The sequence below is a fragment of the Nerophis lumbriciformis genome, linkage group LG22 (genome assembly GCF_033978685.3).
Source record: "Nerophis lumbriciformis linkage group LG22, RoL_Nlum_v2.1, whole genome shotgun sequence".
In the NCBI taxonomy this organism is placed as follows: domain Eukaryota; kingdom Metazoa; phylum Chordata; class Actinopteri; order Syngnathiformes; family Syngnathidae; genus Nerophis; species Nerophis lumbriciformis.
In genome coordinates this window covers 39,403,494-39,422,458 of record NC_084569.2, presented here as the reverse complement: position 1 = coordinate 39,422,458, position 18,965 = coordinate 39,403,494, and the positions used below count along the sequence as shown (strand labels likewise).

At 41.3% G+C, this 18,965-nt stretch overlaps 1 protein-coding gene across 2 annotated transcripts in view; it reads right to left on the bottom strand.

The window, feature by feature from the left end:
• LOC133615325 (germ cell-specific gene 1-like protein) overlaps positions 1-18,965 on the bottom strand; it is a 44,007-nt gene that overhangs the window by 5,926 nt on the left and 19,116 nt on the right. For both annotated transcript variants that reach the window (XM_061973844.2, XM_061973843.2), the window contains exons 3-5: positions 12,608-12,655; positions 9,465-9,629; positions 4,730-4,841 (exon numbers count right to left, since the gene is read on the bottom strand). In XM_061973844.2, coding sequence (XP_061829828.2) covers positions 4,730-4,841; positions 9,465-9,629; positions 12,608-12,655 — 325 coding nt within the window. The remainder of the gene's footprint in view (positions 1-4,729; positions 4,842-9,464; positions 9,630-12,607; positions 12,656-18,965) is intronic.

The following is an 18,965-nucleotide window of genomic DNA, read 5'->3' as shown; positions in this document are numbered from 1 at the left end:
TAGCAAGCGAACTTCACCTGGATGATTTTAAAGGTGGTGCTTCTTGGTGTTTCCGGTTCATGAAAAGACGCAATCTCTCCATCCGCACACGGACTACTATTTCACAGCAACTGCCTAAAGACTTTCAAGAAAAGCTGGCTACTTTCCGTGCATATTGTAAAAACAAGATAGCTGGAAAAAAAGATCCGGCCAGAGAACATTATCAACATGGACGAGGTTCCACTGACTTTTGATATTCCTGTGAACCGCACTGTGGATACAACGGGAGCACGTACGGTGAATATTCGCACCACAGGGAATGAGAAGTCGTCCTTCGCTGTGGTTCTAGCTTGCCATGCTAATGGCCAGAAACTTCCACCCATGGTGATATTCAAAAGGAAGACCTTGCCAAAAGAGACCTTTCCAGCCGGCGTCATCATAAAAGCTAACTCGAAGGGATGGATGGATGAAGAAAAGATGAGCGAGTGGTTAAGGGAAGTTTACGCGAAGAGGCCGGGTGGCTTTTTTCCACGCAGCTCCGTCCATGTTGATATACGACTCCATGCGCGCCCACATCACAGATGGTGTCAAAAAACAAGTGAAGCACACAAATACAACACTCGCCGTCATTCCGGGTGGATTAACCAAAGAACTCCAACCGCTCGATATTGGTGTCAACAGGGCATTTAAAGCACGACTGCGAACGGCGTGGGAACAATGGATGACCGAAGGCGAACACACCTTCACTAAGACAGGGAGACAGCGCCGGACGACATACGCCAACATCTGCCAGTGGATCGTAAATGCCTGGGCGGATATTTCGGTCACAACTGTGGTCCGAGCTTTCCGGAAGGCAGGATTCACAGAACTGCTGGACAACAACAGCGACACTGACTCCGATGACTTCGACGAGACGAAGCCGGCCATTTTGGATCCCATATTCGCCCAACTTTTCAATTCGGACACCGAAGGAGAAGAATTCGAGGGATTTATGAATGAAGAATAACTTCAGAAAGTGAGCGCTATGTTTATTTTGTGTGTTGTGACATTAACGTTCGAGCAACATTAAGTTGCTATTGCTCTGCACTATTTTGAATTTTACTATGTTTGTGATTGCACATTTGCGTACATTTTGGGAGTGAACAGAGTTGTTAGAACGCTGGTTTTTAATATATTATTAAAGTTTGACTGACCTATCTGACTGTTTTTTTTGACATTCCCTTTAGCGCAGTTAGATGCGGCTTATAACACGGGGCGGCTTATAGGTGGACAAAGTTTTGAAATATGCCGTTCATTGAAGGCGCGGCTTATAACCCAGGGCGCCTTATGGTGCGGAAAATACGGTACTATCATTTTCTGCATTTACATGGTCAAAAGTTGTGAGAGGTTCCACAACGCTAAAGTATCAGTATACTGGGGAAACAACTTTATATGATTATTCATGTTTCATTGTTTACATTAAATCATATGCAATTGTATTTACAATCCGCAAAGTACGTGAAAACACCGTTTAAACATCACAAAATGCCACAAATTCAGTCGGCCATTATGAGTATTCCGCTCCGAATACCTGCGGTTATTTTCAGAGATTGACGTCACTGTAGTAACACTTCTGCACTCTGACCATATTATTAGGGCAGTCGTACTGGAAATACTCAAACATTGTAAAGAGCAGTGTTGGGACTAACGCGTTACAAAGTTATTTTTTATATTCAGTAACTCAGTTACCGTTACTACAGGATACGTTACTGCGTTATTTTACGTTATTTTTTATGTAGTATCGGCTAGAAACTGAGAAGATCTGAGTGTGTTTTATTGCTGCTTCTGAATGTTCCTGTGTCACAAGGAAGAGGCGCGCCGCGCGCTGTGTGTCTGTGTTTACTAACAATAATAACTGGGATTTATATAGCGCTTTTCTAAGTACCCAAAGTCGCTTTACATGTAGAACCCATCAATCATTCACACCTGGTGGTGGTAAGCTACTTTTATAGCCACAGCTGCCCTGGGGTAGACTGACGGAAGCGTGGCTGCAATTTGCGCCAACGGCCCCTCCGACCATCACCTATCATTCTTCATTCAATTCACCGGTGTGAGTGGCACCGGGGGCAAAGGGTGAAGTGTCCCGCCCAAGGACACAACGGCAGCGATTTTTTTTTTTTTTTTTTGGATGGTAAGAGGCGGGGAGCGAACCTGCAACCCTCAGGTTTCTGGCACGGTTGCTCTACCCACTACGCCATGCCGCCCCAAGACATCATGGCGGAGCCGAAGCCGAGTTTCTTAACATGGAGATATTCTCACTACTTTTCTTTTGTCGAGCACAAAGAAAAGAACATTTTAGTTCAATGTAAGTTGTGTCTTGGATCAAAGATCCCATCTACAGCCCAAAACAGCAATTCAAATCTGCTGAAACAGCTACAAAAGCAACATGCTTCGACGAAGCTGGTAAAGAGAGACACAGACTCCGATGCCACCTCCACCTTAGGATTTTAACGGAGGGACTGCTAGCCAGGACAACATTGATAGAGCCATTGCAGAGTATGTGCGAGAAGACGTGCAGGTAATTTCTACAGTGGGGTCACCCGCTTTCAGGCAGCTAATTAGCATGATAGCGGACGTCAAACGGCAAATGGCACGAAAACATGTTCCATGTACCTGGACACAGTGAGCACATAAACATGGAAAGCATGCTAAGGAAAACACTCCAAACTCTGCCTCTGCTCATCATTCAGCACTGAAGGTACACACACTCTGTCAATTCTCTTATATACTCTTTCATTCTAGACTTCTAGAGTGTTTGATTATCACATCACTCTAAATGTATAGACTATAAAGTTCCCAAACATAAAGAGGGATGCCAGTGGGCCAGGCCAATCTTTCCTTTTCTCTAAACTAAAAGTGGGGAAATGCGTAGAATGTTCTGGGCTTCAGTACAGTGTTGATCTCATGAAGACAAAAATAGATAGATAGATAGTACTTTATTACCGTATTTTCCGCACCATAAGGCGCACCTAAAAACCACACATTTTCTCAAAAGCTGACAGTGCGCTTTATAACCCGGTGCGCTTTATATATGGATAAATATTAAGATTCATTTTCATAAAGTTTCGGTCTCGCAACTTCGGTAAACAGCCGCCATCTTTTTTCCCGGTAGAACAGGAAGCGCTTCTTCTTCTACGCAAGCAACCGCCAAGGTAAGCACCCGCCCCCATAGAACAGGAAGCGCTTCTTCTTCTACTGTAAGCAACCACCCGCCCGCGTAGAAGAAGAAAAAGCGCGCGGATATACCGTACGTTTCATTTCCTTTGTGTGTTTACATCTGTAAAGACCACAAAATGGCTCCTACCAAGTGACAGGGATCCGGTTCATGAAAAGACGCTATCTCTCCATCCGCACACGGATTACTATTTCACAGCAACTGATATTCCTGTGAACCGCACTGTGGATACAACGGGAGCACGTACGGTGAATATTCGCACCACAGGGAATGAGAAGTCATCCTTCACTGTGGTTCTAGCTTGCCATGCTAATGGCCAGAAACTTCCACCCATGGTGATATTCAAAAGGAAGACCTTGCCAAAAGAGACCTTTCCAGCCGGCGTCATCATAAAAGCTAACTCGAAGGGATGGATGAAGAAAAGATGAGCGAGTGGTTAAGGTAAGTTTAAGTTTACGCGAAGAGGCCGGGTGGCTTTTTTCAGCAGCTCCGTCCATGTTGATATACGACTCCATGCGCGCCCACATCACGCTGGTTTTTAATATATTATTAAAGTTTGACTGACCTATCTGACTGTTTTTTTGACATTCCTTTAGCGCAGTTAGATGCGGCTTACAACACGGGGCGGCTTATAGGTAGACAAAGTTTTGAAATATGCCGTTCATTGAAGGCGCGGCTTATAACCCAGGGCGCCTTATGGTGCGGAAAATACGGTAATTCCTTCAGGAGAGTTCCCTCAGGAAAATTTAAATTCAAGCAGCAGTGTACAGAATTGAGATCGAATTTAAAAAGTAAAAAGTAAATAATGTAGGTAGAAATGGAAACAAAATAGAAAAATATTACAATAAGAATAAAAACAAAAAGCAACAATGAGAATAAAAATATAACAGTAAAATAAGAATATAACAAGAGAAACTAGGCAGTAGTGACCATGTTATGAAAAAGTATTGCACTGTTATTGTTTTGCATCCCCTGTCATCCTAGTACCCTCCCTCCCCCCAGAGAGGAGTTCTGCACTTGATTTTATTTCACAATTCCTTGAGAGAGAAAAACGCCTAGTTAGGCGTGTGTGTATAGCCGTATGTGTGCTGTATATAGTGACATGACATATAATAGACAATAGAGTACCCTCATTAGCTGCATTGTTAGCCACCTTGTACTTGCCGTATTTTAAGGTTTAGAATGCATAAAAAAAAGAAAAACACATGTGTTTGATCGGCAGAATTCCCCCAAAAAGGGCAGTTTTAAGCAGTATTGGACATATTGTCGTCCGGACTGCGAGCGCCACTCGCGAAGAGGTCTTCTGGAAAACCGCTACCACGTATAAAGATATCGGCTGTCACAAGTCGAACGAGGAACGAGGCAACATTGTTTTATTCATTTCTCTTTTTCGGCAGATGTGAGGATCCCAAATACCCAAAAACAGGTGCCAACTATATTTTGCCAGTCAAGTACCTTTGTAAACAAAGTTCACACAAAGTTGTACGACTGATGCAAGGAGAACTTGTGTGTGTGTGTGTGTGTGTGTGTACTCACTAAAAGGCCCAGGAGTAGCCATAACTGTGTGGCTTAAAGTCCTCTGGGCCCATGGAGACTGTGGTCTGGAACACCTGCATGAACATCATGTGACCCACCATTCCGAGCAGACCTGGAGAGATAAAACCAAATCAATCCAAACACCAAAAGCAGGCTAGTACCGGCGATACCGATCCAATACTTTGTGCAAATATACCTAACATGTCTGCTTAAATATGTGTATTTTACATTAATAACACTACTATCAGCTTTATCAGTAAAAATGACTGAAAAAGAGAGCAAAAATATGGGATAAAATGAGAAAAAACCCTGAAATGTTTAAACTAATAATTAATAATATACATACTCACCTACAGTATAAGAACAAGTTGTGTATTTAAAAAAAAAAAAAAAAAAAAAAAAAAAAATATATATATATATATATATATATATATATATATATATATATATATATATATATATATATATATATATATATATATATATTAGAGATGCGCGGATAGGCAATTATTTCATCTGCAACCGCGTCACAAAAGTCGTCAACCATCCGCATCCACCCGAACTAACATTTAATCAAACCCGCACCCGCCCGCACCTGCCCGTTGTTATATATCTAATATAGACAATGCAAGGCATTAGTGAGGTTATAAAGCTTTTGCCTGTTAAAGAAAGGAGACTGATCCAATGCAGCAGAGACATTCAATGCGTGCCACGCTGTCACGGCCCAGACGCACACCAGTGCGCAATCATCTGGGAGCCGCGCTGAGCGCACCTCCAAGCGCGTGGAGGTGCGATGTCCCTCGCACCCGCGGCGGCTCCACCCGGGCTCGCGCCCGAGGCTTCAGCGCGCACCGCGGCGGCCATCCTACTCATCGCGGCCTAGCCCTCGCGGCTCTCACTGCCGGCGACGGCCGGGTATGGGCCCGACGCTCCAGCGCCATCCATTTTCAGGGCTAGTTGATTCGGCAGGTGGGTTGTTACACACTCCTTAGCGGGTTCCGACTTTCATGGCCACCGTCCTGCTGTCTATATCAACCAACACCTTTTCTGGGGTCTAATGAGCGTCGGCATCGGGCGCCTTAACCCGGCGTTCGGTTCATCCCGCAGCGCCAGTTCTGCTTACCAAAAGTGGCCCACTCGGCTCACCAGGGTGAGCCCCACCCCTTTCGTGAGCGCACTGCGCGCGGAGTGACCCCTGTTACGCGCCCCCGGCAACGGGGGTGGCGGGCAGGTAAGCTGCGCGGGCGGAGCGCGCGGAGTGACCCCTGTTACGAGCCCCCGGCCACGGGGGTGGCGGGCAGGTAAGCTGCTTACCTGCTGCGCGTGACGCCGGCCGCGGCGAAGGCGGACGAGGCGGGGTGTCGGTGCGGTGGTGACCCTGGACGTGCGTCGGGCCCTTCTCGCGGATCACCTCAGCTACGGCTCCCGGTGGGGCCCTCTCGGGGGAAGGGGCCTCGGTCCCGGACCCCGGCGAGGCGTCCCTTCTCCGCTCCGTAAAAGTGTCCATCTCTTTTTTTTTTCTTCTTGTGTTGTGGCATATGCTGCAGGTGCCTGCTCGTTTTTCGTATGTGGGTAACAACATTTAACTATGTATATATATTTCCAAATTGGTTTAACTGCCACCCGCCTGAATCTATTTAAAATCTAATTTTGTTTTATTTCAACCGCCCGACCCGACCCGCGGATAAAATCTAATTTTTTTTTATTTCAACCGCCCGACCCACGGATAATCCGCGGACTCCGCGGTTGTGTCCGCAAACCGTGCATCTCTAATATATATATATATATATATATATATATATATATATATATATATATATATATATATATATATATATATATATATATATATATATAATAACTGTGTATAGAAAAAGTTAGTAAATGAAAAAATTAGATAATACTAATTTATGAATTAATTTGATAAATGACAAAAACAATAATAAACACTGTTAAATGTGTAACTGGACATTCATATTTTTGATACACTAGGTTGTGCAGCTACACAATCATATTATTATTATTTCTCCCATGTATGATTATTATTGCAATCATACATGGGAAAAATAATAGTAAAAATGACAGAAAAGAGAACAAAACAAATTGAATAAAATGAGAAAAAACCTCACATTTTTAAACTAATAATTAATAATAATATACTTACTCACCTATAAGACAAAATTGTGTATTTAAATATATATATATATATATATATATATATATATATATATATATATATGTGTTTAGCATTTTTTTATGTCAAAATGGCCCCTGCATACTTGACTTTGTTGTTTATATATATATATATATATATATATATATATATATATATATATATATATATATGTCTTAATATTTGATTACAAAACACTAAGGAGGTAGTCTGGGAAGTAAACAAGGTAGGAGTAAACTTTCACATACTCTTTATATTCAATTTTATTAATTATTATTAGATATCCATTGTATTACAATATTTACACACATACAGTATATGTATAGGCTTTACAGTGTATGTATATATACATATGTGTATATATGTATATATATATATATATATATATATATATATATATATATGTCTTAATAAGGTTATCCAAAAAATAGTGCTCGATACCGTAGTAGAGCGCAATATATGTATGTGTGGGAAAAAAAATCACAAGACTATTTCATCTCTACAGGCCTGTTTCGACAGTTGCAACCTTTGTTGCAACAAAGGTTGCAACTGTCGAAAGAAACCTGATTGCCCTCTCAACGGGGGGTGCTTACAAACATCAGTTGTCTACCAATCTAAGGTAACACGCAAGGACATTAACACATCTGACACATATGTAGGATTAACTGAGGGAGAGTTCAAAACCAGATGGAACAATCACAAGGCTTCTTTCAGGAACAAAAACCTGCGAAATACCACAGAACTCAGCAAACACATTTGGGACCTCAAAGACAATAATGTTGAATATTCAATAACATGGCAAATTCTTGCATCCAGCACACCTTACAATAGTGGTAATACAAGATGCAACCTATGCTTGAAAGAAAAACTGTTTATTATTTACCGTCCAGACCTGTCATCCCTCAACAAGCGCAGCGAAATTGTAACAGCATGCCGCCACAGACGGAAACACCTCCTAGGTAACACATGAGCCAATCACCACGCCCCTACACCAGCCTGTACCCACCCACTCTGTGCCCTATATAATCCATGGTATGTGAATGCTCCCATTAAAATCTCCTGATGATTGAGGGAACCCCCCTCTCATGAAACAGGCCTGTAGAGATGAAATAGTCTTGTGATTTTTTTCCCACACATATATATATATATATATATATATATATATATATATATATATATATATATATAACAACATATATATATATATATATATATATATATATATATATATATATATATATATATATATATATATAACAACAAAGTCAAGTATGCAGGGGCCATTTTGACATAAAAAAAATGCTAAACACACATATATATATATATATATATATATATATATATATATATATATATAGATACAGATATATATATATATATATATATATATATATATTTAAATACACAATTTTGTCTTATAGGTGAGTAAGTATAATATTATTAATTATTAGTTTAAAAATGTGAGTTTTTTTCTCATTATATTCAATTTTTTTTGTTCTCTTTTCTGTCATTTTTACTATTATTTTTCCCATGTATGATTACAATAATAATCATACATGGGAGAAATAATAATAATATGATTGTGTAACTGCACAACCTAGTGTATCAAAAATATGAATATCCAGTTACACATTTAACAGTGTTTATTATTGTTTTTGTCATTTATCAAATTAATTCATAAATTAGTATTATCTAATTTTTTCATTAACTAACTTTTTCTATACAGTTATTATATATATATATATATATATATATATATATATATATATATATATATATATATAATAACTGTATTTAGCAGTGAAGCACTTCGTGAACTCTCTCTGTCAGAAGTGCTGTATAAATACATTTGACTTACTTCCTGTTGAAAGCACTACCGGTAAATGGAAGGACACCGCAGCAGCTGCAGTGGGCGAACTTGTCCAAAAGATGGCGCCATAGCACAAACTAAAGCACACATATTCAGTGTATATGCTTGTTTTTGTCCATAAATTAGCCGCACCGTTTTACAAGCCGCAGGGTTCAAAGCGCAAGAAAAACGTATTTGACTATAGTCCGGAGTTTACCTTGTTTGCTATATCTTCAGCAAATGTATGACGTTTGAAAACATTCTTGGATTACATTCTGAGTGGATAGAGTGTCCGCCCTGAGATGGGTAGGTTGTGAGTCATACCAAAGACTATAAAAATGGGACCCATTACCTCCCTGCTTGACACTCAGCATCAAAGATTGGAATTGGGGGTTAAATTACCAAAAATGATTCCCGGGCGCGGCCACCGCTGCTGCCCACTGCTCCCCTCACCTCTCAGGGGGTGATCAAGGGTGATGGGTCAAATGCAGAGAATAATTTCGCCACACTTAGTGTGTGTGACAATCATTGGTACTTTAACTTAACTTAACAAAATTATTTGTGTCCAAATATCACGGTCTTTTCTTAAATCTGAATGAATGCAAGCGAGTAATAACCTGTGATTAATTGTGATTAATCACCATTGAAAAAACAATCACTTGACAAAAGGTGTTGACGTGCGGGGGGGGGGAAAAAAAAGAAGATTTGTGCACCTCCCAGGACGGTGAAGACGGCAGCGAAGGCGTTGAGCAGCTGGCCCCAGCGCTGCGTGGAGGGCCACCAGGCTCTGATGCACAACTGCACGGACAGCAGGGTGCAGCTGACCAGCAGCAGGCCCACGTACATCAGCTCCAAGGACAGCGACAGCCACATCATTACTGGGGGAACACACACAGGGTGAGGGCGCCGGCACCGACATGACGGATCTCATCGGCTTTTAGACCAGGCGAGTCCAAACTTTTTCACTTTGGGGGCCGAGTTGGGCTAAAAAATTTGGTCGAGGGCTTTTAGCCGACTGCATGTATACACATATACAGTATATATATACACATATACTGTATCAATCAATCGGCAAGAAATCTGCGTTCAAAGAACTCCGGCTTATTAGTGATTCCCAGAGCCCAAAAAAAGTCTGCGGGCTGTAGAGCGTTTTCTATTCGGGCTCCAGTACTATGGAATGCCCTCCCGGTAACAGTTAGAGATGCTACCTCAGTAGAAACATTTAAGTCCCATCTCAAAACTCATTTGTATACTCTAGCCTTTGAATAGCCCCCCTTTTTTTAGACCAGTTGATCTGCCGTTTCTTTTCTTTTCTCCTCTGCTCCCCCCTATCCCTTGTGGAAGGGGAGACACACAGATCCGGTGGCCATGGATGGGGTGCTGGCTGTCCGGGGTCGGGACCCAGGGTGGACCGCTCGCCTGTATATCGGTTGGGAACATCTCTGCGCTGCTGACCCGTCTCCGCTCGGGATGGTTTCCTGCTGACCCCACTATGGACTGGACTCTTACTGTTATGCTGGATCCACTATGGACTGTACTCTCACAATATTATGTTAGACCCACTCGACATCCATTGCATTCGGTCTCCCTAGAGGGGGGGGGGGGTTACCCACATGTGCGGTCCTCTCCAAGGTTTCTCATAGTCATTCACATCGACGTCCCACTGGGGTGAGTTTTTCCTTGCCCTTATGTGGGCTCTGTACCGAGGATGTCGTTGTGGCTGGTGCAGCCCTTTGAGACACTTGTGATTTAGGGCTATATAAATAAACATTGATTGATTGATTGATTGATATGTATATACATATACAGTATATGTATATTAGAGATGCGCGGATAGGCAATTATTTCATCCGCAACCGCATCAGAAAGTCGTCAACCATCCGCAATCCACCCGATCTAACATTTGATCAGAACCGCATCCGCCCGCCATCCGCCCGTTGTTATATATCTAATATAGACGATGCAAGGCATTAGTGAGGTTATAAAGCTTTTGTCTGTTAAAGAAAGGAGACTGATCCAATGCAGCACAGACATTCGCGTGCCACGCTGTCACGACCCAGACGCACACCAGTGCGCAATCATATGGGAGCCGCGCTGAGCGCACCTCCAAGCGCGTCTCGCTGCCGGCGACGGCCGGGTATATGGGCCCGACGCTCCAGCGCCATCCATTTTCAGGGGTAGTTGATTCGGCAGGTGGGTTGTTACACACTCCTTAGCGGGTTCCAACTTCCATGGCCACCGTCCTAGCTGCTGTCTATATCAACCAGGATGAGCCCCACCCCTTTCGTGAGCGCACTGCGCGCGGAGTGACCCCTGTTACGCGCCCCCGGCAACAGGGGTGGCGGGCAGGTAAGCTGCGCGGGCGGAGCGCGCGGAGTGACCCCTGTTACGAGCCCCCGGCCACGGGGTTGGCGGGCAGGTAAGCTGCTTACCTGCTGCGCGTGACGCCGGCCGCGGCGAAGGCGGACGAGGCGGGGTGTCGGTGCGGTGGGCGCGGTGGTGACCCTGGACGTGCGTCGGGCCCTTCTCGCGGATAGCCTCAGCTACGGCTCCCGGTGGGGCCCTCTCGGGGGAAGGGGCCTCGGTCCCGGACCCCGGCGAGGCGTCCCTTCTCCGCTCCGTAAAAGTGTCCATCTCTTTCTTTTTTTTTCTTCTGTTGTGGCATATGCTGCAGGTGCCTGCTCGTTTTTCGTATGTGGGTAACAACATTTAACTATGTATATATATTTCCCAATTGGTTTAACTGCCACCCGCCTGAATCTATTTAAAATCTAATTTTTTTTAATAATTTGAACCACCCGACCCGACCCGACCCGCGGATAAAATCTAATTTTTTTTTTATTTCATCCGCCCGATCCCCGGATAATCCGCGGACTCCGCGGTTGTGCCCGCAAACCGCGCATCTCTAATGTATATATATATATATATATATATATATATATATATATATATATATATATATACACACACACACACACACACACACATTTATACACATATATGTGTATAAATGTGTATATATATATATATATATATATGTGTATATATACATATATATATATATATACATACATACATACACACATATATATATATATATATATATATAGATAGACACACGCACATATATATGTATACACATTCATACATATATGCAAGTATATACACGCACACATATATATATGTACACACACACACATGTATGTATATATATATATATATATATATATATATACACACACACACATATATATATATATACACATATATGTATCTATACATACACTGTAAAGCCTATACATATACTGTATGTGTGTAAATATTGTAATACAATGGATATCTAATAATAATTAATAAAATTGAATTTAAAGAGCATGTGAAAGTTTACTCCTACCTTGTTTACTTCCCAGACGACCTCCTTAGTGTCTTGTAATCAAATATCAAGCAGCTAAAATGTGCCAAACATGGTTAAGTGTGGAGAGTGTTTTGCATTTTTCCCATCATGCTTTGTAATGGGTGTAATAAACTTTTTTTTTTATGGTGCAAGAACATTTTTTATAATATTAGTGAGCAAGTTGTGTTATGTGTGTTGACATTTTGTGTTGGTTGGAATGGTTTGTTTTGCACAATGACTAGGGAAGGTTGTTTGCAAATGGGTCATAGAAGTAAACGCTGCACATGTTTTCAAAGTCATTGACCTGAGTAACTTGCGTTGTCCACTTGATGGCAGCATAAAAGACAGTCTTTTTGAATTAACGCAATCCCATTCATTATTGACTCATGATGTTTCACGGGCCAAGTTGAGTTGAAGACGAGACAAAGTTTGGACACCCCCGGTTTAGAAGAAGTGATGCACCTTTTTCTGATCCTGGAGTCAGCGTGTGGAACCCCCGACATTTCTCCTCTGGAAGGGAAACAATGGCGGTGTTACATTTTGTGGAACATGACTATATATTTGTATGCTTTGCAACCTCCATTTTTTTCTGACAAAGAAGGGAAAAAAACATATTGAACATTTTATCGAACACATTTTTTTTATTGGTATCAATTACATGTCTGCCGCAATATATATTGATAGCGTTTTATCGCCCAGCTCCACGGCTTATTGATCAGAAATCTTTCAACAGAATTATAAGGGACTGAACGTCCACAACTTGACTGTGTTTTTAGTATAAAAAAAAAATAAAATAAATAAATAAATATTATATATATATATATATATATATATATATATATATATATATATATATAACTAAAAAATATATAATAATAAAAAAAATAAAAATAATAATAATATATATACTGTATATATTTGTTTTTTGTCCCGATTAAGAGTAGAAGCATTTGAGTCCCATCTTAAAACTCATTTGTATACTCTCGCCTTTAAATAGACCCCCTTTTTTTAGACCAGTTGATCTGCCGTTTCTTTTCTTTTCTCCTCTGCTCCCCTTTTCCTTGTGGAGGGTTGGGGGGGGGGGGCATGGATGAAGTGCTGGCTGTCCAGAGTCGGGACCCGGGTTGGACCACTCGCCTGTGCATCAGTTGGGGACATCTCTGCGCTGCTGACCTGTCTCCGCTCGGGATGGTCTCCTGCTGGCCCCACTATGGACTGGACTCTTACTATTATGTTAGATCCACTATGGACTGGACTCTCACACTATTATGTTAGATCCACTATGGACTGGACTCTCACTATTATGTTGGATCCACTATGGACTGGACTCTCATTATCATGTTAGATCCACTATGGACTGGACTCTCACACTAACAAATCCACTATGGACTGGACTCTCACACTATTATGTTAGATCCACTATGGACTGGACTCTCACACTATTATGTTAGATCCACTATGGACTGGACTCTCACTATTATGTTAGATCCACTATGGACTGGACACTCACACTATTATGTTAGATCCACTATGGACTGGACTCTCACACTATTATGTTAGATCCACTATGGACTGGACTTTCACTATTATGTTAGATCCACTATGGACTGGACTCTCACACTATTATGTTAGGTCCACTATGGACTGGACTCTCACTATTATGTTAGATCCACTATGGACTGGACACTCACACTATTATGTTAGATCCACTATGGACTGGACTCTCACAATATTATGTTAGATCCACTATGGACTGGACTCTCACAATATTATGTTAGATCCACTATGGACTGGACTCTCACACTATTATGTTAGATCCACTATGGACTGGACTTTCACTATTATGTTAGATCCACTATGGACTGGACTCTCACTATTATGTTAGATCCACTATGGACTGGACTCTCACATTATCATGTTAGATCCACTATGGACTGGACTTTCACAATATTATGTTAGATCCACTATGGACTGGACTCTCACACTATTATGTTAGATCCACTATGGACTGGACTCTCACTATTATGTTGGATCCACTATGGACTGGACTCTCATTATCATGTTAGATCCACTATGGACTGGACTCTCACACTAACAAATCCACTATGGACTGGACTCTCACACTATTATGTTAGATCCCCTATGGACTGGATTCTCACACTATTATGTTAGATCCACTATGGACTGGACTCTCACACTATTATGTTAGGTCCACTATGGACTGGACTCTCACTATTATGTTAGATCCACTATGGACTGGACTCTCACTATTATGTTGGATCCACTATGGACTGGACTCTCATTATCATGTTAGATCCACTATGGACTGGACTCTCACACTAACAAATCCACTATGGACTGGACTCTCACACTATTATGTTAGATCCACTATGGACTGGACTCTCACACTATTATGTTAGATCCACTATGGACTGGACTCTCACACTATTATGTTAGGTCCACTATGGACTGGACTCTCACTATTATGTTAGATCCACTATGGACTGGACACTCACACTATTATGTTAGATCCACTATGGACTGGACTCTCACAATATTATGTTAGATCCACTATGGACTGGACTCTCACAATATTATGTTAGATCCACTATGGACTGGACTCTCACACTATTATGTTAGATCCACTATGGACTGGACTTTCACTATTATGTTAGATCCACTATGGACTGGACTCTCACAATATTATGTTAGATCCACTATGGACTGGACTCTCACATTATCATGTTAGATCCACTATGGACTGGACTTTCACAATATTATGTTAGATCCACTATGGACTGGACTCTCACTATTATGTTGGATCCACTATGGACTGGACTCTCATTATCATGTTAGATCCACTATGGACTGGACTCTCACACTAACAAATCCACTATGGACTGGACTCTCACACTATTATGTTAGATCCACTATGGACTGGACTCTCACACTATTATGTTAGATCCACTATGGACTGGACTCTCACACTATTATGTTAGGTCCACTATGGACTGGACTCTCACTATTATGTTAGATCCACTATGGACTGGACACTCACACTATTATGTTAGATCCACTATGGACTGGACTCTCACAATATTATGTTAGATCCACTATGGACTGGACTCTCACAATATTATGTTAGATCCACTATGGACTGGACTCTCACACTATTATGTTAGATCCACTATGGACTGGACTTTCACTATTATGTTAGATCCACTATGGACTGGACTCTCACTATTATGTTAGATCCACTATGGACTGGACTCTCACATTATCATGTTAGATCCACTATGGACTGGACTTTCACAATATTATGTTAGATCCACTATGGACTGGACTCTCACTATTATGTTAGACCCACTATGGACTGGACTCTCACTATTATGTTAGATCCACTATGGACTGGACTCTCACTATTATGTTAGATCCACTAATGTGGAAGGTAGAGCACACCAAAATCTGGAGAAGAAGAAGTTGAAGAAGTTTAATAAATAGATGGATTTTGGTGTAGAAAACCAAGCTTTGGAGCATTCACACAATAATAAACATATTCAAATAATACTTCCTAATACTGAATACTTTGTCTTTGCGCTGCTGACCTGTCTCCGCTCGGGATGGTCTCCTGCTGGCCCCACTATGGACTGGACTCTTACTATTATGTTAGATCCACTATGGACTGGACTCTCACACTATTATGTTAGATCCACTATGGACTGGACTCTCACTATTATGTTGGATCCACTATGGACTGGACTCTCATTATCATGTTAGATCCACTATGGACTGGACTCTCACACTAACAAATCCACTATGGACTGGACTCTCACACTATTATGTTAGATCCACTATGGACTGGACTCTCACACTATTATGTTAGATCCACTATGGACTGGACTCTCACACTATTATGTTAGGTCCACTATGGACTGGACTCTCACTATTATGTTAGATCCACTATGGACTGGACACTCACACTATTATGTTAGATCCACTATGGACTGGACTCTCACAATATTATGTTAGATCCACTATGGACTGGACTCTCACAATATTATGTTAGATCCACTATGGACTGGACTCTCACACTATTATGTTAGATCCACTATGGACTGGACTCTCACACTATTATGTTAGATCCACTATGGACTGGACTCTCACACTATTATGTTAGATCCACTATGGACTGGACTTTCACTATTATGTTAGATCCACTAATGTGGAAGGTAGAGCACACCAAAATCTGGAGAAGAAGAAGTTGAAGAAGTTTAATAAATAGATGGATTTTGGTGTAGAAAACCAAGCTTTGGAGCATTCACACAATAATAAACATATTCAAATAATACTTCCTAATACTGAATACTTTGTCTCTGCGCTGCTGACCTGTCTCCGCTCGGGATGGTCTCCTGCTGGCCCCACTATGGACTGGACTCTTACTATTATGTTAGATCCACTATGGACTGGACTCTCACACTATTATGTTAGATCCACTATGGACTGGACTCTCACTATTATGTTGGATCCACTATGGACTGGACTCTCATTATCATGTTAGATCCACTATGGACTGGACTCTCACACTAACAAATCCACTATGGACTGGACTCTCACACTATTATGTTAGATCCACTATGGACTGGACTCTCACTATTATGTTAGATCCACTATGGACTGGACTCTCACTATTATGTTAGATCCACTATGGACTGGACTCTCACTATTATGTTAGATCCACTATGGACTGGACTCTCACTATTATGTTAGATCCACTATGGACTGGACTCTCACTATTATGTTAGATCCACTATGGACTGGACTCTCACTATTATGTTAGATCCACTATGGACTGGACTCTCACTATTATGTTAGATCCACTATGGACTGGACTCTCACTATTATGTTAGATCCACTATGGACTGGACTCTCACTATTATGTTAGATCCACTATGGACTGGACTCTCACTATTATGTTAGATCCACTATGGACTGGACTCTCACATTATCATGTTAGATCCACTATGGACTGGACTTTCACAATATTATGTTAGATCCACTATGGACTGGACTCTCACTATTATGTTAGATCCACTATGGACTGGACTCTCACTATTATGTTAGATCCACTATGGACTGGACTCTCACTATTATGTTAGATCCACTATGGACTGGACTCTCACTATTATGTTAGATCCACTATGGACTGGACTCTCACTATTATGTTAGATCCACTATGGACTGGACTCTCACTATTATGTTAGATCCACTATGGACTGGACTCTCACTATTATGTTAGATCCACTATGGACTGGACTTTCACTATTATGTTAGATCCACTATGGACTGGACTCTCACTATTATGTTAGATCCACTATGGACTGGACTCTCACATTATCATGTTAGATCCACTATGGACTGGACTTTCACAATATTATGTTAGATCCACTATGGACTGGACTCTCACTATTATGTTAGATCCACTATGGACTGGACTCTCACTATTATGTTAGATCCACTATGGACTGGACACTCACACTATTATGTTAGATCCACTATGGACTGGACTCTCACACTATTATGTTAGATCCACTATGGACTGGACTTTCACTATTATGTTAGATCCACTATGGACTGGACTCTCACACTATTATGTTAGATCCACTATGGACTGGACTCTCACTATTATGTTAGATCCACTATGGACTGGACACTCACACTATTATGTTAGATCCACTATGGACTGGACTCTCACACTATTATGTTAGATCCACTATGGACTGGACTTTCACTATTATGTTAGATCCACTATGGACTGGACTCTCACACTATTATGTTAGGTCCACTATGGACTGGACTCTCACTATTATGTTAGATCCACTATGGACTGGACACTCACACTATTATGTTAGATCCACTATGGACTGGACTCTCACAATATTATGTTAGATCCACTATGGACTGGACTCTCACAATATTATGTTAGATCCACTATGGACTGGACTCTCACACTATTATGTTAGATCCACTATGGACTGGACTTTCACTATTATGTTAGATCCACTATGGACTGGACTCTCACTATTATGTTAGATCCACTATGGACTGGACTCTCACATTATCATGTTAGATCCACTATGGACTGGACTTTCACAATATTATGTTAGATCCACTATGGACTGGACTCTCACACTATTATGTTAGATCCACTATGGACTGGACTCTCACTATTATGTTGGATCCACTATGGACTGGACTCTCATTATCATGTTAGATCCACTATGGACTGGACTCTCACACTAACAAATCCACTATGGACTGGACTCTCACACTATTATGTTAGATCCCCTATGGACTGGATTCTCACACTATTATGTTAGATCCACTATGGACTGGACTCTCACACTATTATGTTAGGTCCACTATGGACTGGACTCTCACTATTATGTTAGATCCACTATGGACTGGACTCTCACTATTATGTTGGATCCACTATGGACTGGACTCTCATTATCATGTTAGATCCACTATGGACTGGACTCTCACACTAACAAATCCACTATGGACTGGACTCTCACACTATTATGTTAGATCCACTATGGACTGGACTCTCACACTATTATGTTAGATCCACTATGGACTGGACTCTCACACTATTATGTTAGGTCCACTATGGACTGGACTCTCACTATTATGTTAGATCCACTATGGACTGGACACTCACACTATTATGTTAGATCCACTATGGACTGGACTCTCACAATATTATGTTAGATCCACTATGGACTGGACTCTCACAATATTATGTTAGATCCACTATGGA